General features: G+C 43.0%; 1 protein-coding gene across 4 annotated transcripts; it reads left to right on the plus strand.

Annotated features, from left to right (window-relative positions):
- Positions 1 to 1,162: 1,162 nt before the first annotated feature.
- On the plus strand, positions 1,163 to 20,834 carry ITIH4 (inter-alpha-trypsin inhibitor heavy chain 4). 4 transcript variants are annotated; one of them, XM_052777426.1, is made up of 23 exons: positions 1,163 to 1,287; positions 3,763 to 3,923; positions 4,365 to 4,469; positions 5,130 to 5,292; positions 5,393 to 5,503; positions 5,588 to 5,716; positions 6,581 to 6,697; positions 7,280 to 7,448; positions 8,424 to 8,540; positions 10,077 to 10,258; positions 11,153 to 11,335; positions 11,900 to 12,039; positions 12,652 to 12,806; positions 13,253 to 13,285; positions 13,590 to 13,646; positions 14,749 to 14,781; positions 15,396 to 15,449; positions 15,777 to 15,815; positions 16,305 to 16,418; positions 17,086 to 17,260; positions 18,738 to 18,892; positions 19,786 to 19,888; positions 20,437 to 20,834. In XM_052777426.1, exons 1-23 carry the CDS (start codon positions 1,213 to 1,215, stop codon positions 20,510 to 20,512), a joined length of 2,646 nt encoding a protein of 881 aa, XP_052633386.1. In that variant the 5' UTR covers positions 1,163 to 1,212; the 3' UTR covers positions 20,513 to 20,834. The 4 variants fall into 4 exon arrangements, with proteins under 4 accessions (XP_052633386.1, XP_052633387.1, XP_052633388.1 ...); XM_052777427.1 differs by lacking the exon at positions 15,396 to 15,449; XM_052777428.1 differs by lacking the exon at positions 13,590 to 13,646.
- Positions 20,835 to 22,068: the final 1,234 nt, after the last annotated feature.

Here is a 22,068-nt window from a genome sequence, read left to right on the forward strand (position 1 = left end):
CCCACAATGTGTTTAAAATGCTTTGTAGAAGAGGCAGACGCTCCAACTTCTCAGATGGAGAAATATCTTTTAAATAGTCACGCCAGCTAGCTGTCTTGCATTAGGAGGCTACCTAGACACCACATGAGTGAGCACGTATTTTAGGAATTATGTTAGTATAATACTGTCCATAATTATCTGTGAATAAAACTGTGGACTTCTAAGAGAATTTCTTTTTCCAGGGCTACAGGCCAACCCTGGACCAACAAAGTTTCACAAGAACTGCTCGAAGTCCCTGTTGGATGAAGATTTTATGATAAAATAGGAGGTGAAAAGAGTCATCCCGCTCAGTTTCCAGGTAAATTCAGGTGCAGAGCTCTCCCAGCACTAACGTTTTGTGCAAACAGCCCTGCTGAGTGTGCGGGTTAAAGGCAGCTTTGCAGAATCCCCGGCTGGATATGTTGCAGCTGTGTGAGGGCCGGACAAGGCCAGATGTGCTCCAGTGCACGGTGGTTGTTCCGCTGGTTTTTGGATGGTTTGTGTCTTCTTCATACAATTACATACGCATACATACAGGCACTGGCTTAGCACCTCTCTCCCCAGGGAGTCCAAGCAAGGTCCGATTACTCTGTTTTTACCGTTTAGCAAAAGACAAGCCACAACTGACTTTGCTGTCTGACAGACGAGGACTATGGCTTGTCAGAGGAAGCAAAAAGGGATGTTTCAGGAGGCCCACTCTGCACTTCTCATGGGCCGGTTGGGCAGGAAGGCACAAGGTTTGAAGAAGTCACCAGCTGTAAAATCTCACATGGATGTTGCACGTCTTGGCAATCTCCAAATCTCTGAAGTGCTTGAGGTAACGTTAAGGATGTGCCCTTTCAAATTATTACTGTTGGGTATGGTAGAGATTCAGGTGTCCAAAAATGCAGCTTCTCGCACAGACGTGTTCATCTGCCTGTGGGATTTCATGTGCCACAGTGAGATCTAAGTTTTAAAGGAAAACTTAAAGATTTCTTAACTTTATGCTTTATGAAACATTACAATTTTAATGTTTAACAGCAAAGATCTGTTGGAAAAATAAACTTTAACCGAGTCCAAGTTTTACCTATGTTTAACATGTAAATATTAAGTTTCTGGGTCTCTTCAAAGTCTACATAATATCCCCAGGTACAAGTTACTCATTAACTGATTAAGATAAACTGAGTTTTCATTTGAAAATCTGGTCTTTCCAAAATGGAGGAGAGAACGTTGCTCGCTTTGGTGGTCTTTTCCTCACTCGTAGTATTAGCAGAAACTATTGCTCAAAAGGTATTTGCTCTATTTTTTTTTTTTTTTTTTTTTTAACAATACCTTGTTTGCTCAATTGGTGATCCAGTGGTATTGTGGTAGCCGGCCAGGTAACTCCTCTAGTAACCACCGCCCGTGGAGCCTCGGGTGTACTGTGTCGTGATTTCAGAGCTTTGGGTCCTTTTAAGGCCTTTTTGGTTCCTTGGGCTGTTATAGTGTAAATGTGGCAGGAGAGCATTTGCAGATGTGTCTGATCACACTCTTCCCCAGGGATGTAAAATACCAAATTTGAGGGATCAGTGGGTCTCCCTCGGCCATCAGACGAGGTTTGGATCTAGTGGCACTGTATCAGTGCCATTAGAGGAGCACCAAATGAGGGCCGTTGCAGTGCCAGGTGACTTCTGAGAGGCATTTAATAATTTATATGGAATGGAAAAGAGGGGAGTAGACAGTTATTTGTACCGTCTGGAGGAGTAAAGTGTGTTTTGTAACATCTCAGGGTAAGTGAGACTGGTCTTATTTTAAAAATATCAATATTAGAGAAATGGAGGAAGCCTTATGTTTGAAGTTTTTTATTTCCATTGTGCTTATTCAGAAAAGTGTGAAATGCAACCAAAATGCAGGCAGGTTTCTGGGAGGCAGGTTTCTGGTGGGTGCTGCAGGGGCAGCCGAGGGCTCTGCAAGAAGCTGTGGATGTGGCATATGGGCCTGCAGTGCCTTGGGGAGCTGCCACAGGTCGCTCCCCGCTGCTTTCGGGCACACACCGGGGGCTGCTCCTTCTCCTGCCTCCTTCAATAAGGGCACAGCGATGCCCCTCACCATGCTGCACCCCACCGCGTGCTTGCTTGTGCCGGTCACAGCCTAAAATGCTGCTGGGACTGGGCAAGCGCAGGGGATGCAGGTCCCTGTCCCCTCGTCCCCGCGGCATCCCTTCGGCACGTGGCGGCGGGGTGGATTTTGCACAAGGTAAGTTTTGCACGGGGCAAGCTCCTCCTGTGCCAGAAGGATGCTCCACGGGCAGCAATGGCCACCACGTGCCTGCGCTGCCCCAGTGAGCCACGACTGGAGGCTCAGGGCTCCTCAGTCATGGCAAACCTCCCTTCCGAGCGTGCCACGGGCAGGTTTGAGCACGGCAGGGCGGCAAACGTGAGCAGAGGTGCTTGGGGATATTCGGAAAGCCTTTGGGAAGAGATAGTCCTGGGAGACACAGCCCCAGCCTGGGCAGGGAGGGCTCTAGCTGGGGGTGGGCAGCAGGGAGGCACGGGCAGGGAGAGGCACCTAAACAGCCAGGATCAGGAAATTGTTCTCTTGATGAATATTTTTGGGGTTTTATCCCATTGTCCTGGATTGTCAGTAGGCATCAGGAGACGGAGCACACTCTGGCAATATATAATGAAAAAAGAAACAGCCATCCATTACTCACATGGTGTTGGCGGTGGTGCCTCCTGCCCCGATGCCTGAGCACAAAGCTGTGGGCACAGCTTTGTACTGAACGGCCATGTTTAGCTTGATTAAACTTTTGAATTTTGGCCAGTGCCTTAACTAAGAAGAGGTCAGTGGATGCTATTAATCGGTGAGCAAAGTACAGGAGACAAATTATCAAAATAACTAAAGATCAATTAACCATTCAAAAGATTTGCGAGGCTGGAAAAGTAAAAATAGAAATGCGATGATCTGCTGTGATGCTGAGCTTTTTTATTTTAATAAGCTATTGGACTATTGTGAGGCTGCTGATGTCCAGATCAACCCTTCTTATTGTCACTGCTGAAATACAGGTAGAGCCTTTAAAATAGACATCCCAAATGCAAAAGGAGGGTGTTTGCAGAGGCAGGTTCTCCAGGCAGTTCCCAGTCCAGCCGCCCCGTGGGGTGTTCCCGGGCAGCTCCAGGACGGTGCCCTCCTCCCTCGAGTGTTGGGGGCCCTGGAAGCACCAGACCAGGAGAAACACAAGTGCTCAAAGGGCACTTCTGCTTGCGCAACCAGCGAGGGGTTGGAGGCCCACGCGGGGTTTCAAACCTGCTAAACATCGTATGTGACACGAGGCGCCGAGCTGAAAAACATGCAGCAAAGTCAACAGCTGGGAGAGTAAATAAATAGTCACGCAAAAAGCTAGCAGGTCTCTTTCCATGGATGGAGCACTTTAAAGACGCATCTGATTTTTCTGAGGATAATCTTAAGTGATGTATTGGGGTGATGGAGCAGCTGCTTCAGAGTACCCCAAGGAGAGAAGACCACAGAAGTCTTGACAGAAGTCTTCAGTGGAATGACAACATGCAGATATAGCTGCAGATTTTGCGTGGGGCTGTGATTGTAGCTGCAGAGATGTGAATAAGCAGATGGTCAGTCTGGTTGTGAACAATTCCCTGTCCACAGTTCCGGCCAGACCTTCTAATAGTTCATTCCTTCATCAAACTTTTCCGATGACGTCACCCATGTAAGGACTGCTTAGGAGCAAAATGCGAGTGTTTCTGTTTTAGCCTGTTTATTTTTTTCCAGCATGCTATTGAAATCTACAGCCTCCATGTGGACTGCAAGGTCACATCGCGATTTGCTCACACCATCGTCACCAGCAAAATTGTCAACCGAGCTAATGAGTCCAGAGAGGCGACCTTTGAAGTGGAGTTACCCAAGACGGCCTTCATCACCAACTTCTCCATGTAGGACCAGTCCTTACCTGTGGTGTCAAGGAGGCAGCTCCGGGGGCTGGAGGGGGCAGGGTTCCTCTTTCTTCTCAGGAGGTGCTGAGCAAAAAGCACAAAATGCTGAGCTCTGGAGGGTCCTGCACAAAATGCTCAGTGGGCTGAAGCAGTAGGCAGCCAAATAGAAAGAAGGTGGCCAAGGCGAGGCTGCCTGCTGCACAGGGTGGGTGACAAACGGGCTCGGTGGTGGTGGTTCTCCTGCTCCAGCTTCCCCGAGACCCTGCAAGGAGGAGGGCTGTGGTGTGGTGGTGGCTCCTGGCATCCTCCTGGACGGGGAGGGATGTGGGAGCCAAACAGCATCCCCTGCTCACGTCCCAAGGGCCACAAAGTGCAGCCTTCCTCTTGTTTCTTTCCCCAGTGCTTTCCTTCTAATATTAATTTTTATGGAAACCATAACAGGTCCATCGATGGTAAAGTATACCCAGGAATAATAAAGGAGAAAGCTTCTGCTCAAAAGGAATATGACACTGCGGTCTTGCGCGGGCAGAGCGCCGGCCTCGTCAAGTATGTTGCCATCCTGAGTAAGGCTGCTCCAATGCTCTTCCTCGGCTTCTGGTTTGGCTGGGGGTGGGTTAAACCCTGGAGCCAGCCACCTCTCAGCGGGGATAAATGTGAAAAGCAGCCTTGGATTCTTGTTGGGAGGGACGGGGGTGTGTGTGTATATATATATATATGATTTATATCTGGTCCTGCAATGGGCTTGTGGGAGGCGTCACCGCTTAGTGTTGCCCTGGGACTTGCCGTCACGCTGGAGCAGCTTGCCGGGCTGGGACGATGCTCAGGCGTTGAGTTTGCTTCCCCGCAAGTGCAGAGGACCATGGCACTTGAGCAGATGTCATGCTTTCAGGGTATATTTAATCTGTGCTTCCCATGTATTCAGTCCCAGTTCTGCTTGGTCCCAGTCTGAGGCACGCAGAGGTTTCTGCTCCATTTCTCAGCTTGCATATGGAGCACCCAAGGCACGCTAATGTAACATATGTGATGTATATAACACTGCCCACAATGTAAAAAATCTTCTCTATGATGAGTAAGATTTACTGCTACTCTTTTTTTATTTATTCCATGCAGCCCCTTGGCTGTTATTTAGCACACTTCATACACTTTGGCCACTGCAAGCAAACCTTCCCCCAGGAGGTAAATCTCTGCTTTCCCCCCCTCCCGCAGAATCACAGGCAGAAAACTGGAGCAGTTTCACATGTCTGTCAGCATTGCGGCCGCCAGCAAAGTCACTTTTGAGCTGACGTACGAGGAGCTGTTGAAGCGGCAGCTGGGGAAGTTCGAGCTGCTGATCAAGGTCCGACCAAAGCAGCTCGTTAAGCACTTCCAGGTAAGCTGTCCCGGCGAGGGCTGGGCGGGAGCAGCACGGTGTTTTTGGGGCACGGCTGTGTTCCCTCTGACATGCTGACGCTGACTTCTTCTCCACTCAGATTGATGTGCACATCTTCGAGCCCCAAGGCATACGCGTCTTGGAGACAGACAGCACGTTCATGACAAATGAGTTAACTGAGGCGCTCACGAAAGTGCAGAACGAAACCAAGGTAAAGCAGCAGCTGCCAGATGTTACTGCCGGTGGCAGCTTTAAGTTATGGTGCTTTAAATCTTCTCTTCTGATTGCTTTGCAGGCTCATATTTTATTTAAGCCAACTGTAGATCAACAGAAGATAAATCCTGAACTCGATGAAACCCTCCTCAATGGCGATTTTGTTGTGCGTTATGATGTTAAGAGAGGTGCCACTGCAGGTGATATACAGGTAAAAAAGAAATAGAAATAAAAAGGCTTTCAGATCATAGATACATCTGAATGTGAAGTGCCATCAGCAAAATGGCAACATTTACTTTGAAACACCAAGAGTGACATCTTCATTAATTCAGGAACTGATGGCATTGTTCAGTAGGTTCCCAGAGACACTGGACACATCGCAAGACTGGATCATCCATGAAAAAAAAATCAATCTTTCAAATTTTGTTTCAATACCAAATCTATATTACCACTTTATAGATGCCTCTCTATTTTCTTTTTTTTATTATTATTTTGGCTGATCTAAGGTGTATTTGTGGCTTCTTGTAAATGAAATTTAGAGGAATATGATTTATATAACTATTAAAATGGCTGCTTGGTTTTCTTTTATTTTTTGTGACAAGTGAGGCATAAATAAAGAGAGCAGGAACTTAAAAATATTTATGGACCAGTGCGTATCCTAGGGAATGAAGTACATTATTTTCCATACAATTTCACCAATGAAGTATACATGGATGTGCTATAAGATGGCAGGCACAGTCAATGAGCAGAGATGTGCTCATAGGTGATGATAAAGAGGTAATGTAATATACAGTGATAATACAGATATATCATCCATATGGCACTGAGGTGTATAATATATATATTATATATGGGTATTATATATATGCTGTTCTTTTGTAATTTGCTCTCTACAGATAGTCTCACTTCCAGCTAGGAAATATATTTAATAGTTCTTTGATTTGAGCTTATCTAGAAGAACAGAATGCTGAGCATGCACCTCCCTTCTTGCTATGCCAGAATGTTAAGATGCAATACTTATTTATTTATTTATTTAGATGTAATTTTATACATGATTTCACATTCCGTATTTCAGATCATCAATGGGTATTTTGTGCATTATTTTGCACCCCACGAAATGCCAGTGTTTCCCAAAAATGTCATCTTCCTTATAGATCGAAGTGGCTCCATGGCAGGCAGAAAAATTGAACAGGTAACTTACCTCAGAGTACTGACCTCTGCTTGCATCAGTCACACACCTCAGCCTTTTGAGGAAGTGACTGTAAATTTCACTTTTGAAACACATGCTGGTTTTGTACACGGAAGAATTTTCAGACATATAGAAATGCTTGAAAATACGTATGCACAGATTTAAGCTATCAAAGAGCAACACTTTTCTGACATGGCTATTCTCACAGGTAGCAAACATTAAGGCAGAGAGCACTTTTTCTGTCTCTATCTTTGCAGAATATTTCACTTCTAATTTTTTTTCTTTAATGAAGTTTAAAGAATTAATTTGTCTCTTTTACCTTTATTGATGACTGTGTATGTAGCTTTGCTGGAGAGCAGACAAGCCCACTACAGCCCTCATAGGTGTTTTTTTGTGTCTGTAAGTTAAGTGAATTGGCCATTTCTGATGGTCTCAACCTGAAAAGTACCATTAGGGCTAAATAAGGGCATTGGGCTGCATCTTGAATAGTGCTGTAGAGAAACCCCCTTATTACACTGCCATTCCTATCCCAGCTCTGGCAGAGAAGCAGAAATATTCAAAGTCATTGTTTTCTCCTTGGAACAGACGAGGGCTGCCCTGTTGAAGATTTTGCAAGACCTCCGCCCAGAAGATCATTTCAGCTTTATCACCTTTAACAGCAAAGTGGCGGAGTGGAGGAGTTCTTTGTTGCAAGCCACTGCAGAGAACATGGCGAATGCTGCAGGATTCGTGCAAACTCTTTCTGCTAGTGGAGGTACAAGGCATCACCTAGATGCTTATAACCACAAACACGCACCCAATGTAATATATTGCTCAGAAAAAAATTGGTTTTGTTAGTCTCATACTGCCACAGAACTACCATCAGTGCTCACAAAGCAAGTAGGTTTTTAATACTTACAAGTGATGAGTGGGATAGAAAGGCTGGTTATGGGAGTGGATGGATTGGTGACTACATTTTGATATGGCTATATAGAGAGATGGTGACATCACATCTATGAACCATACAAGCCACAAAGTTTTGTTTCAGATTTTTATAACAGGGACGGCTGGAAGATTTCACGATAGTACATTTTTTCTACAGAAAAATGGCAATTCACTCAACATCTGATAGTAATTTTCTGATTTTTTATTTAGTATCAAGGGCCCCCTTGTAAAATAAAATGCACCCAAAGTTATGCTCCTGTGTTAGCTGCACTACAGAAACAAAATGGTCAAAAGAGGCATGAAGCATTTCAATTGCTGCATCACTCAGTCCGCTTTGTTTTATTATTTAGTTTTAAGTATATCTAAAAGGCTGTATCTCCTGTCAATGTTACGGTGTTAGTATTAATGTAGGTTTTATCATCCCAGGTGCTAACACCAATAAAGCCCACCTGTGCCCAGCTCTTTTCTTTGACTTCTCAAATAAGGCTAGGAGACATTTCTTAAATGTAGGTTAACAGACGACAGTGTGTTTATTTAAGCACTTTTTAATGGCTCTAAACGTGTTTCTATTAGCCATGACACATGTGTGGAAAATGCTCCCAAAAGAATACTCCAGCATTGCCACTGCAATATAATACACCGTAATTAAGCCCAGTAGGCTAAACCCCTAAATCCTCATCTCTCTGAAAGATTACTTCCTGCAGAAAACTTTAAACAACTCTGCAGGGCCTCTGCAGATGAAGTGCACCAATTTCTTCAGATTATTATCCTTTTTAGGTGAGTGATGCCTGCTTTCTCATTACAGGCACAGATATCAATCGCGCCCTGCTGACTGCCGTGAGCGTGCTGGATAAAGCTGAGAGGCTGCCAAAAAGCAGCGTCTCCATGATTATTTTGCTGACAGACGGCCAGCCCACTTCTGGTGAGTAAATACTAGACTCAGATGTCTCGCTCCTTGATTTTTTTTATCATTTACACTTGCATCCTAGATGTTGATAGACATAGTCTGTGTTTCAGAAGAGCTTTGGTATAAGCAGGCTGGGCCATCACTGGATCTGCGTCGGAAGAGAGGATGATTATGAAAGAGCTCTGTCTGGCAAGGGCTGTAAGAAGTGATGGTAGAGCCTGCCTGCCCATGACTACACATCCTTTAGCTGGGAACTGTTTTGCTAAATACCATTAGTTTCCCAGTTTATAAACTCGAGGGGGTTGTTGGAGATACTCCAGGCACAGCTGAAACATGAATGTAAAACACTTAGAGCTGAAACATGGACATTTTGCATATATTACGTACGGTCCCGTTTGGAGGTATTGCTTAAATTTCGTCACACACCTTGCCCCATACGTCAGATATTTTCAAGGTGCCTCTTGTTTTGTATTCTTTTCCATGTCTAGCTCTTAACTAGTAGTCAGCTGTGATAGCACAAACCAGAGGGTCAAGATAGAAATATTGGGTTAAATAAGCAGTAACTCCCATTGCAATGGCACAAACATCACTTGTTCTGAACAGGAGTTTGTCTAAGATTTGTGTGGCACCAGCATCTCTCCAAGGCCAGCAATATTAATTCAGCTGTAAGCCCTCTAATGAGATCAGTCTGCCTTTTAGATCCTGTGATCCATGCCGCTTTGGGGTTGGTTTATTTGTTTGGGTTTTTTAATAAATTCAGCTCACGGTGCTGCCTGCTCAGCGCAGCCACAGTGAGTCTCAAATATCCCCGAGCACATTGCGCATCCACAAGTTGGCTAGAAATCAGGCCAGGGTGGAGTGCCAGGCAAATACATGCAGCGTAACTGCATGCACTGCCTTCCCTGGCAAAGCAGGCTGAAAGGGAAAAATCTGAGCTGCTCCCAGGATATTGCTACAGGCAGTGACAGTTCCTGCCTGGAAATGCTGATAGAGAAGCTCTCCATGCGGGACCATCATCAGCTCTTCAAATGGGATAAGATGATGGTATGAAAATCTTTTCCCTTAGTCAAGCAAAAGGGCTGGGAGAGAAGCATGGCTGAGTTAATTTGCAGTTTGTCTCAATTACACCATTAACCAACCCATTCTTCTCTGAATTCGCACACATAATTTTTATGGATGGTACTTGTCTTCCCAAAGCTTGATCGAGTGTTTCCATCCCTGGCGCTGTTAACTTGTAGTGTGTGACCTTTTTGTCCTAAAAACCTCCTCTGCCCCCCATAATCTTGTAAAATATTTTGCACTTAGCCATAACGACTTGAGTAGAAGTTAGTAAAAGTCCTTAAGGGGGACAATCAGGTTCTGGCACTCCATATGCAGAGTGGTGCTTTCATCTCCAATTCAATTAATGGAATTTTGTCCCATATATTTTTCATATTTTATTCTGAATTATTTTTAAAAGACTTTAGGTGGAATTTTCTGTTAAACCTGCTGCTGTCTTTTTGTACTTTAAAAAACCAAACAAACAAGGGTATGTTTCTGTTTCGATTACAGGTGAGAGTAATGTGGAAGTAATTCAAGAAAACATTCAGAAAGCAGTCAATGGGAAATACGCTCTTTTCTGCCTTGGCTTTGGGTTTGATGTCAGTTATAAGTTCCTGGAGAAAATGGCCCTAAGCAATGGGGGAATAGCACGTCGTATATACGAAAACGCTGATGCAGCCTTGCAGCTCCAGGTCAGCACTGAGGAATATGCCAGAAAAGCCATCCATCAGCTACATCTTATGTCTAGTCCTAGCAGCAAAACCACAGATTTTCTGAGATAAAGAGTTGATTTGGAGTTTATCGGTTAATTTTGGGGGGGAAGGCAGGCAATTCTGGGGTGTCTGGGGGTTTGTACTCTAACCACGACTCAAAGTTGAAGTCCTCTTCAAATCAGCTGCATTTGGACAAACCTGGAAACTCACACATTTCTGTTCCTCTGCAAAAAGACCAATTGTCCAGGGGAGGTGATGGTGGAAAAACTTCTGTTCTTGGGTTCGATTTCAAACTGCTTGAAGTACCACCATTGGAAGCTGTTTGCTATGGTTTCCCTAAAAATCAGTGGGTAGTCTGAGGCACCTACAGGCAAACTGGCTCTGAAATACCACCAGCCTGTGTCTTTCCTGTCCATCTGGAGAGGGGTTATAACTTTGGGGACATTCTCTTTTTTCGGGAAGCCACTTCTATCTGTTTTGGCTGGATGTGCAGAGACTGGATTTGCTTAATGTCAGCCCCAGTCCGGAAAGAGAAAGATTAATCCTCAGGATTAGTCAAGTTTAAAAAATCAGATGTGAAAAGTGGCTAAAGCAAAACACCTGGGTGAGATGGTGATAATGGGGATGCTGCTTGGGTACTTGAAATACCATGGGAAATACAGTTTACATGGCATTGCCAGCCTGGCTGGAGAAGGTGGGCTGAACCTTGGGAAGAAACTTTTTTTTTTTCCGTAGGTTTGCAGCAGTCTTACCCTGCTGAAGAAAAAGCTTTGCTCCCTTCTTTTTAAGGGGGTTTTAGACATTCAACATATTGCTTTGCATAATTTTGCAGTCACTTGTGTGTGCTCTCTCTCCCTCTCTGCTTCTCTTTAGGGCTTTTATCAAGAGGTGGCTACCCCAATATTAAGGAAAATTGAAATGCAGTATCCAGAAAATGCCGTTGAGGGATTAACCAAGAACAATTTCAAGCTGTTTTTTGAAGGATCTGAAATTATAGTGTCTGGAAAAATTAGCAATGAGCTTGATCTTTTGCCAGTAGAAATTAAAGCTCAGTCAGTAAGTGTTTAGTTTACTAACTGTGAAAAATGAATCTCCCTTCTGTCTTTTATGGTGCAACAGGAGCTTTCAAGAAGTCTTCTGTGTACAATATATGTTCTCTACATTTGGGGATTCAGCTGTTTTCCCATTTTAGGAAAATATTTGAGAATTCAAACAATTTTCCCCTCCTGAATTTGCTAAAAAAGAAAAACCTTGAAGTATATAAGCAAAAAGAAATTTTAATCCTTTCAAACCCATAATTTTTTTGGCCTTTCAAGCATTTTAAGGGAACTGGTTTGTATTTTTAGAATGAGGAAGGAAATCTGAATTATTAATCTCAAAAACATTGAAACAGAACAATTTCATTACCTCCTTTTTTCAACATTGTTTCGAGTCCAGAAACATATGTCCAAAATACTTGTTTCTTTGGTAGTTTGGAGTTGCATTTTTCAATGGGAAAGGGCAAAACTGAAGGACAAAAAGGGCATTTTGGTACTGAAGGATGTTCTTTCAAGTCTAATAACATGACTATAAAAGAAGTCTGGAACTGTTCTTTTGATGGTCAGTTTTCTCCCACTTCAGCATGCTAGTGACCTGACTCTTAAAGAAGAAGCAAATGTCAAAGAGAAGGAGCAAGTATTTCAAAATCAAAGTTACATCTTTGGAAATTTCATAGAGAGACTGTGGGCTTACTTAACCATTCAACAGCTTCTGGAAAAATCGTAAGCTATTTTAATGTTTCATATTACAAATTTCTAACTTCTTGAAACACAAATTCCTTATTCACAAATTATATGATTGGAAAACACAAAGAAACAGAAATATTTCTGCAGGTAGTACCAAAAATATAGTATACTGGAAGAATACTACGTTACTGTGTGAGGAACATGAGGTGCTTTCAGTTTATGATGGCGCTGCATCATTAGATGTATATATATTTATTTACACATATGAAGAGATAATATAAAATATTCTTCATGACATTACTATGAAATAGATTTTAATTGCATAGATTGTGTTGAGCTGTTGTTACACATCCAGAAATATTGTCTGTGGATAAGTGAATGGCAATAGCTAGTAAAGAAAACAATAAGTATGGCCATAAGACATTTCACAGATCATGTATCTGCTATTTTTATGTATTTGAACCATACATAGGCTGTAGTGCTGCAAATAATTAAGCATCTCCATAATTTCAAGCACAAGAACAGCTGAGTTATCCCAATAAGACTACTCACCCTTCAATAACAAAAAATATCTGTTAAGACACAGCTAATATGAAAAAGAATCATAGTCTCTATACGTTATTTCTTCATTATTAACACAGACTTTAGTATTTCAGCACAAGAAGAGGACCAGAAAACCCTGGAGGCGCAAGCCTTAGAGCTGTCTCTGCGGTACAGCTTCGTTACACCCCTCACTTCCATGGTGGTCACCAAACCCGCCGGCCAGCAGCAGACAGAGCTGGCGAACAAACCCACCGAAGCTGGTAAATGGGGCATCGAACAGCCCCCCTGAAATACGCTGTTGTTATTGATGGTTTGCTATTGACCTCCAGTATAGCATCCTTTCAAAATAAAACATACAGGGGTTTTTTAAAAGGTGAAGTGGTGAAATGGGCACTACTATTGAAATGGAAAATAATTTGTTTAAATATTAACTAAAAGTAATTTAACAGCTGTTACTCAGCATTCCTGGCACTGCAAAGGGATTCTGCACTTTTCTCTGTACATTAAAGTGGAAAAACGAATGGAGGGGAGGAAAGCATGCCATTGCTAGGAGTCTCGCATGTGCTCTATCTACCTACCCTTTAACACAAAAAAAATCATCACCTGAACCCCAACACCCACTTGTCCCAGTTTTCTGATTTGCACGTGGGTAAAGTCATTTAGGGTTGACTCTATGACACTAATCTGTCCCTTTTCCTTGTGTTAGATAATGAGAAGCCCAGCAGTTTTCCAGTAGGAGGTAAATGTTTTCTTCTTTTCCAGCGGCGTATTTCCATAATATTCTCTAATGAAAAAAAAAAAAGAGCTCGTGGTGGTTGTTCTATAGAGCGAAGTATCTGAGAGTTGGAAAAATATGTGAAGCAAAACATAAGCGATGACTGCCAAGGTCTGTGCAGTGTTTGGGGGGATAACATGGTCAAAGGGAGAAAATCTTCCATTCAGAAAGTCTCAAAGGCCAAAATTGTCTTTACTCATGAGGAAAAATAGTTCTTCAAGTGAACGGTGTTAATGATGTTTTCTGCTTCTTCCTACCATGTGCGAAGCATCTGTCAAAAAATTAAGTTCAAGATATTTTGGAATTACTTCTGAGGATGATTTAGGTATTTTTTTTTCCTCTTTCTGGAAATAATAGATCTGTTTGAATATTAATTTTAAAATTCCAGTATTATTAATCTGATAATCGCCACTGTGATAATACATCATAATAGCAATGCTTTTATAGGTGAAGAGCCCTGGTTTTGCTCTAGTTCTTTCACAGAAATGTATTGAGGGAATTATAATGCTGCCCCGTTCTCTGAAGGTAAGCTGTTCCAAAGTGGTGCTGGGGAGTTTAATAGCAGAAAACTCCCTGACCAGAAGCACGGTCCAGCAACCATCCTGCCCTGCTCCCTTTGGCACCAAGAGGAGAAGAGTTTGGGGCCACCTCTGCAGCACGACCTGTTTCTGTAGCGGGTGCCAAGCCCTACAGCGGTGTGATGGTTGGGCAGGCACGGCTGCTCGAGGGCACAGGGACGTCCCCACTGGATCTGGGGGTGGTGCCCACCAGAGCATCGCTGAGCACTGTTGTTCTCTGTCGTGACGGACCAGCACGGCTGGAGCGGCCGGGGAGGAGAAGGGGCAAGCGGGATGCTGGGCTACTGGGACCAAGGGAGGTTTTGATGTGCTCTTTTGGGTGGCGTTGCAATTTCTCGTGTTGAGCTCATCTGATTTTTAACTGTCAGTAACAGCTCTTCTCTGGGGCTGCGGTGCTCCAGAGGGACCACGTCGTGAGCCTGTGCTGGTGCTGTAGCTCCGCGTGGAGCCGGTCCCTTTGCGGATCCCCCCCGTGCCCCCTTCCAGCAGCAGCACCCCCCTCGCACCGGGGACGGGCGACTCTGCTGCACCGGCACCACCACTCCCCGCTCCCCATCCCCATGCGCAAGGCGGGTGAGGCCCCAGGCGTCTAGCAGACAATCAAATCCCTTTTTGCAAACCCCTTCCTCACAAAGTTCTTAGTAGTTTTTGTCCATTTCCACCCTTTGGCTGGAAATATTTTCCAGGATCAGTGCTCGTGTTCTGTGGACTTCATTACTGCAGATAGTTCACTTTGGGAAAGGAAGACAGGTGCACCTAGAGAATTACAGTTTTGATGTTTGAAACGCTCCCGTAAGGCACGTAAAACAATAATGAATAAAACACAGATACTCTCTTTTCTTTCTCCAGATGCTTACAGACTGAGGAGTGGATCACCTCCTGGTAAGTGCTCCTCCTTGTTTTTATTCAGAATGATTTTATAAAGTTCATTTCATATGTAGGTTCATAGCAACATTACTTTAATAAATACATTTTGATTGTGGATGCCCACTTGATACACAATTTAGTATATACAATTTATTATATGTATTTCAGTCCACAGATATTTTATAATGACCTATAAACTTTTGAAAACAATCTTCGTCCTTTTTCAGAAATAAAAAATTATTATACCTCCTGAAAATAAATGTGAAATATCTGGAAAAGCATGTAGTAGTAAGCTGAAGGAAATGGGTGTAAAAAAAATAATTTACCAGTCCTGCTGTATGAAGCAAATGGGGGCACAGCTGTCTGCACGATGACAATGCCTGTCCTGCAAGGAGGACATCCCAGGGCACTGCAGAGACAGAGCCTGGCATAGCTGAGAGCTCCCATAGCGGCGAGGAGAAAAGGCGCCGGCTGCTGCCTGCATAGGATCCGCACGTGTCCACTCATGGCTGTATCCAAAAAAGTCAGTGGGCAACGAGCGGGAGGGATTCCCTGTTTTAAAGGGCGGGGAGGGAGATGTAAGGCATGACGCCAAACCAACGAAACATTGGAAATACCTTTTATTTCAGGTCGAAGGCGCTCCGAGACCCAGTCTGGCAGCAACAAGAAGCTGTCGTCAGTAGGTAGTTATTCACAGTTGCGCGCAAGAGGAGCTGGGGTGGGTGTGCTGGGTTCAATGCTGCGTAGCGGCCGTTGAAAACGCAGCTCTAAACCCTCCCGCAGCTCAGGCTGAGCATGCCCCAGTGGCAGGGTCGATCCTATGAGAAATAGGCACTGGACGTTACGCTTTTTTCCCCCCATTGGGACATTTCTTTTAAGCAAAGCTGTCGGTAGAAGTCAGTGAAGAGCTCTGCTAAAAAGGCTTCTGTCACAGTATTCTTCCTGGTTAATTAGCTGACTTAGAGAAAAAGGTTTCATTAAACTCTTCTTACTAATTTTAAGTATTTCAGTTGTCAGGCTAAGAGACAAAACAAGAGCACAACCTCTTGGTAAGTAATACATATACTAGTGCCATTTTAATAATTAATATAACTGTAATGTACAGGTTTTCATAGAATAATGTTTTTTCTGACTGCATCAACTCTGTGAAAACTCTTTACCTCTTCTTGTGAACCTTGGCTGGTTCTTTCCACGTAAGTGAAAAATAACGCTGTATCCCATGAGAAAGCCTCTCTGGCTCGAAGATATAACCACCAACAGAAATGCAGTACAACAGATCTTCAGCCTCAGCTTTTTTAAGTGCTCATTGTCCTTAATGAACTCTAAAAATCTGTTGTCTTCATTTGTATCAAGATGCTGTGTCTGGGTGTGCTTTTCAGTAATTATTACTGTGTGGATTTTAATCATTCTATTCTATAAAAGCTATAACTAATTTCTTAGGTATAAATTCATTAAGTACTTTTGCTGTGCCTATCCAAAGGGCACAGGCTAGATTTTTTTTTTTTTTGCATGCTAACATTGTTCTTCTGGCTTTTCAGCCAATGAATATCCACAGCTTCTCTTGCAATTACCCAAACAAAATGAAATAATCTGTTTAAATACTGATGGAAAAGCACAGCCCTCTGTCCACCTGCTGTCAGATCCGGAGCAAGGTGAGTGAGCCAGATTACCCCTGATACCAAGGACAAGGAGAGTCACTTTGGTCTATGAGAGCAGTTGGTGGCTTTGGGAGTAACCCCCTTTCGTGAAGGGCCATATCATACCTGCTGCCTTGCAGTTGACCGGAAAGGCTGTAGTTAATTTTTCCTTTCTATTGGGCAATATTAACTTTCACTGCGCAACAGCTGAGGGCACTTCTCACTGCTATGGTTGTGGGTCACCTCCTTTTCCTCCTGGTGTCACAGCCATGGCCTTCAGGCTCTTCCCCTGCCCGCCCTTGGGGGTATCTGAGGATGCAGAGACCTTAAACCCTAAGGTCCCTACATGCTAACAGAAAGGTGCACGCTTTTAAAGCACTGCACTTTTTCTGTGGTCCTGTACTCAGAGGAGCCGTGGCCCCAAGCGCCGGCTGTCAGCTGTTCTGATTGTGGAGCAGAGCCACCTTTGTGAGAGGAGGTGGCAATGTTGGGGTAAACAGACTCTGGTGACCCCCCTGCAGCCTTGGGGGCACGTGGATCTGAAATCTGGGGTGCTGTGCCTCCCAAAACTAGATTTGAGACCCTTGAGTTGCTTTAGCAGCAAAGCTGAAGCAGTTTTATTAAGATCACTCGTACCTTATAAACACGGTCACTTGACAAATTTGTGTCAATGTTATTAAAGGACTCACTGTGACAGGGAAACTTGGGGACAGAATAAATCACTTTGTGCAGTTTGAAGTTATCTATGTGAATCCCCCCGTGAGAATCCACGTCTCCACGGATGAGATTGTCCTCAGCCACGATACCGAGAGCACTCGGCTGCCATGGACAGAGTCAGCCACCTCCACTGTCCAGGGGTAAGGAACGTCAGCCCCTCCTCTCCCAAACTTGAAAATGTGAGTCAGATCTTTTTTCATCCAGGCCTCTGCTTTTACGTTTACTTCGAGTAAGTGCTTCCAAATGTCCTTATCCAGTGAGTAATTCAACGTGAGCAGAAGCAGGGTACCTTCACAATCCCCCATTTCAAATACAGAGAACAAAAAAGGTTTGATTTTAATGCTCCAGGCCCGTGTAAGAGAATCAAAACAACCGCACCACCAGCCTGCCTTTCTGCTTCAACGTCAGAGGCAGAACATGAATCTTCCCAAGAAAAGGACCCGCTGCGGCACAGAGCAGCCCCTGTGCCACCGCCGTGCTGGCTGCCACCAGGCACTTCGTGTTCCTCCAGCCGCAGAGCAAGTACTGCGAAGTGATGGCTTTGACATTTACTGTCTTTTTATACATCAGTTGGCTCCACGCAGGCTGAAGTTTTGTTTCTCCTCACTTTTAGCAATAACTCACATCTGGGCAGCTGACATTTTTTTATGGGAAGCCATAAAGTGTTTGAATAGCTGTCTGTAACTAAATGCCCACTGTTGGAGAAAGGGTACTTTAAATATAGACTTCATTTGTCGGACTAATTACAGCAGGATCCTTCACTACCACAAGAAAGAGCTGACTGTATCTAGTTCCACCAGCTTTTTTGCGTAGCTGGAATAAACCTCCAGGAGGATCTGCTCTTGGTCTGGGGCAGACAGGACACACAGCACTCCCTGCCTTATAGGCAGTTCTAGACAATAACAGAAGTCCTAAACCAACTGCTTTCAATTATTTTTGTAATCTAAACGGAGCCAAGGCCATGGCTGGATTTATGCCCCTCTACAATGTGTCATCTGCCAAGCAGAATGATCCTCCTGTTTCAAACCAGCACCCAAGCCCTTGCAACCGCAGGACTTTGTACACCAGCGCATGCGGGTGTGTTTTTGTCTAACCTGATCTGCAAGGGAGACAAATGACAGTGGATGTTTGTGTTCTGCAAGCCCACCTGGGGTCAAAATAAAATTAATGGGTTAGAAGAAAGGCAGGGTGTAGAAAAAACTTGTGAAATAGCCAAGAAAAAAATATTTGACTTGTTCATAAAGTAGATAGATTGAATTATTTTATCCAGTCTACCTTTTTTCTCATTAAAATGATGAGAAAATATTCTTTTTTTTTTCCCATCCAAGCATTTCTTGTCGTTATGGATAATAAGGTGTTTTCATCAGCAAAAAGTTCTTTTCTGTTAGTGCATTTGCGTGTAGCCCGATATGGGAAAGATCTGTTGTGCAGCATAGAGAGAAAAGATATGCTACTTAATATTTTCTAGCTTAAAAATAACCACCAGCAGATAATGAAAAATGAAATTGCAAAGACACAAAAGGTAAAAATTAAATTATTTTAATTAATGTCAGCTAGTTAAATACATATTTTTTCTTCATATTCTTCTTGGAAATAACATCATAATTTACTTCCTAGGCTGAGAGTTTCAGTTGAAAAGGAAAGAAGCATTACAGCATCATTGTCTGATACGGTCACAGTAAAAATTTCCTTTGTAAAGTTTCCAGATGATTTCCTTGGGCTGTATTTCTTGAACACCGACTGTTTTTCTGACAAAGTCAATGGAGTTCTGGGTATGTAGCATTATGGATGTATGCAGCAAAGAAGGATGATCTTGTAACTAAGCTCCTGAAATAAGAATATAGTGGGGTTTTTTTCAGCCACATCATAAGCACTTATTCAGCTTTTACTTCCCTGGGTCCTGACAAGCTCTCATGAAAAGCAGTGGGCAGGCAAGGCAGCAGGAATGCTGTAATTCAGGGGGTTCTAGAGAAACTTTACATTTCATTTATTCTTTTCAGACCTCTAACATCACCTTTTACTGCACAGCAATCCAGACCCTACTCTGCAAAGAGGGGAGGTCTTACCCTGGAAATGTAGCATAATGCTTTTCTGCTCACCCACCGGTGGTACAACCCTGAATAGACTATTAGGGGTTTAGAAAATGTTAAAATAAGGCTAAAATAATAGTTGGGCTTAACCTCAACAGTGCTGGGGAATGACATAATTTATGCAGCAAATTCATTTGATGTCAAATAATGGACTATAAATAATGGACATAAAATTATAAACAATCAGGGTTACAAAATGAAAGCCAGCTGGTCCCAAACATCTCAACTCCAAAAATCCTGACGGGACTAAAGCTGAAGTTTTTTCAAAAACTTTGCAAACGGAGAGGCTGCATGTTCTAAAACCACACCAAAATAAAAGTGAAAACCCATCAGAGCAAGGCTGAATCTCTCTGTGGAAGAGTGTTAGGGATAACAGGAGGTCACAGCTGAAACGTGAGAATTTTCTTAACTTACTAAGGGAGCTTCCAAACATGGTCGTGTGTTGGGTTTTTTTTTGGTTTGCTTTCTGAGGCAGATGGCTGCTTTCCTAGTGTTATAGCTGCCATTTGGGTTAAATGAACAACAAAAACTCAGCTGTTTCGTATTTTTAAATAATTTGTGTGTCTGTTGCTTAGGTCAATTTTATTCAAAAGCACATTTTGAGAATAATGCCTACATCAATCAGAGAGCCGATGAAAGACTCCTAAGTGTGTCTGGATCTGAGCACAAAGTTACCAGGTAACAGATATGGGATAAGGGTGAGTGATGTACATGTTTTTGAGATCAAAAGAAATTAAACTAAGGGAGTTTGTCTGCAAGAATACACCTCTTTGGTGTAAATAATAGGAACTTGTGCTTGAATTTTTCCCTAACTGCCTGAATCTAGCTTGTGAAGTGATGCTACAGGGCTCAAGGCTCCTATTTCATATGGGGTGGGGGGTAAATCATACCCTGGGGCTAGAGTTTGCATAAAAAACACCAAAGAAAGTAAGGTTTTGCTGCCTCGTTTACACGGATAAGGGAGGGGTTTTCCTCAGTTGGATTTACCACGAGAAAAAATTTTTACACTTCAATTGCTTTTAGTAATTGTCTGTGATGTGGAAGCAACACTGTGAGCATGCAGCTTCTGCTCGCTGTCCCTGGGTGTCCCCATCGCCGCTGCCTCTGGCTCTGGCCCATGCACAGTCCCTTGGACAATTGGTACCATCTGCAAACATGAGGTCGATTCTGGGCCTGTCCTGTGGTTATTATATCACAAATTTTTTCTTGTTTTGATTTTGTTTCAGGCAATTCAAGAAAGATTACAGGCTTGAGTCAACCAGCGATCCTGTTTCCTGCTGGTCAATAGATCTAACTCCCTAGAAAAGCATATTCTGGGAAAGAAAACTATGCAAATGATGCTCTTCCAAATATTTTTGATACTTTGTCTCATCAAGAAAACCACACAGTTAAAGCCTTACCTGTTACTATATAGGAGTGTCACAAATCTTTTAACTCAAAATAATTACGCTTTCAAGATGAGAACGTGCTTGCTTGTTATTTTAAAATGGTTTCTAATACTCACTGTGGTTATATTGTTGAAGATTTATGTGAATGAACTAAATAAAACTGACATCAGCTCACAGTTTGATACGGACACATGGACTTTGGTTTCCAAATAAAAATAAGTAGTGGCATCATCCAATCCAACAATGTGTCATGCAAACAGTAATAGATTTCTAAAATTTATGCTTTCTATCCAGTTATAAATGACAGTGTTCTTGAACTGCGTGTTTTGTAAAATGGGTATGAAGTTTAAAGCAGTATTGGTTTACCATTTCCCTCTCCTTATTTTATGGAGAAAAAAACCCCAGTCTTGCTGTATTAGTGTTCTTTTGGAGATCATTCTGTAACAATGTTCAAAGCTGATGAAATTAGCAATAGGACCATGAGGGGGGATGGCAGCCCACGCTGGCTGCAGTCCCGTTCATTGTTGCAAAGTTTCTGAGGCTCTGTTTTAAAACTGCCTGCAAAACAGACATTGACTTGTTGCGAAACAGACCTCTGACTTGTTGCGAAAAACAGCATTTCCATCCTGAAATTTAGCAGCTTTTTTTGGCACTGTTTCATACAATGTTTTGCAAACATTGGAAGATGTTTTCCAAATAATGAACAACTCGAAACAACATGTGGTGCAAAGAGGTAATGTTTCAGACAAAATGTACACACAGAAGCCTCTGCCCATGGAATACAAGTTGTAGTTTTAGTCTTTGAGTTTTTTTCATAAATTTTAATTCCAAAATTATTTTGTGTTTTAGAATTTCAGTTCCTATGTATTTTTGAACCCCTAAATATCCCAGCATTGTGGAAGGTTTAACAAAACTTGCTTTCTATCCTGCCAATAACTGGAAAAAACTTATTATTTTAAAGCAAGAGAAGCGATTTCTTGCCAAAGTCAGTAAGATAAAGCAAACTATGTAATTAGAAACCTATTTTTTAAAAGAACTGTGTAGACATGATGGCAAGCTATGTTTATGTGAATTGCTTGTACTTCCAAGAGGCAGATTTGGTGATGCAGATTTGGCTGGACAAATTACACGACAGACAATGTGGAATTTGGAAACTGGAAACACCAGATTGCTTGCTTTGCCACATCATAAACAGGCTTACCAATTTGAAAAGCAGATTATTTCCATTATAAATGAACTTGGTATTTGAATTACATGCTGTTGATGCTGGGTTTTATGAGGGGACTTAACGCACATTAAAAATTCCCTGCTTTCAGTTGTAGGGTATCTGCGCATTGCCTCCTCCACCTGCATGCTGACTGCAGGGATAGCAAATAGGACTGACATCAGGGAGCAGTGAGACATGGCCGGGGGGGCATCTTTCACCTGGTCCCCTCTGCTTTAAGCAAGGCTCAGGTGTACACAGACCAT

This window comes from Harpia harpyja, chromosome Z (genome assembly GCF_026419915.1).
Source record: "Harpia harpyja isolate bHarHar1 chromosome Z, bHarHar1 primary haplotype, whole genome shotgun sequence".
NCBI lineage: Eukaryota > Metazoa > Chordata > Aves > Accipitriformes > Accipitridae > Harpia > Harpia harpyja.

Excerpts from the sequence above, each read along its gene's own strand:
- ITIH4 (XM_052777426.1), top strand. The coding sequence starts at position 1,213 with ATGGAGGAGAGAACGTTGCTCGCTTTGGTGGTCTTTTCCTCACTCGTA. Across the intron at positions 3,924-4,364 it reads TTCATCACCAACTTCTCCAT|GTCCATCGATGGTAAAGTAT; the intron begins GTAGGACCAGTC and ends AAACCATAACAG. Across the intron at positions 19,889-20,436 it reads TCTGAGCACAAAGTTACCAG|GCAATTCAAGAAAGATTACA; the intron begins GTAACAGATATG and ends ATTTTGTTTCAG.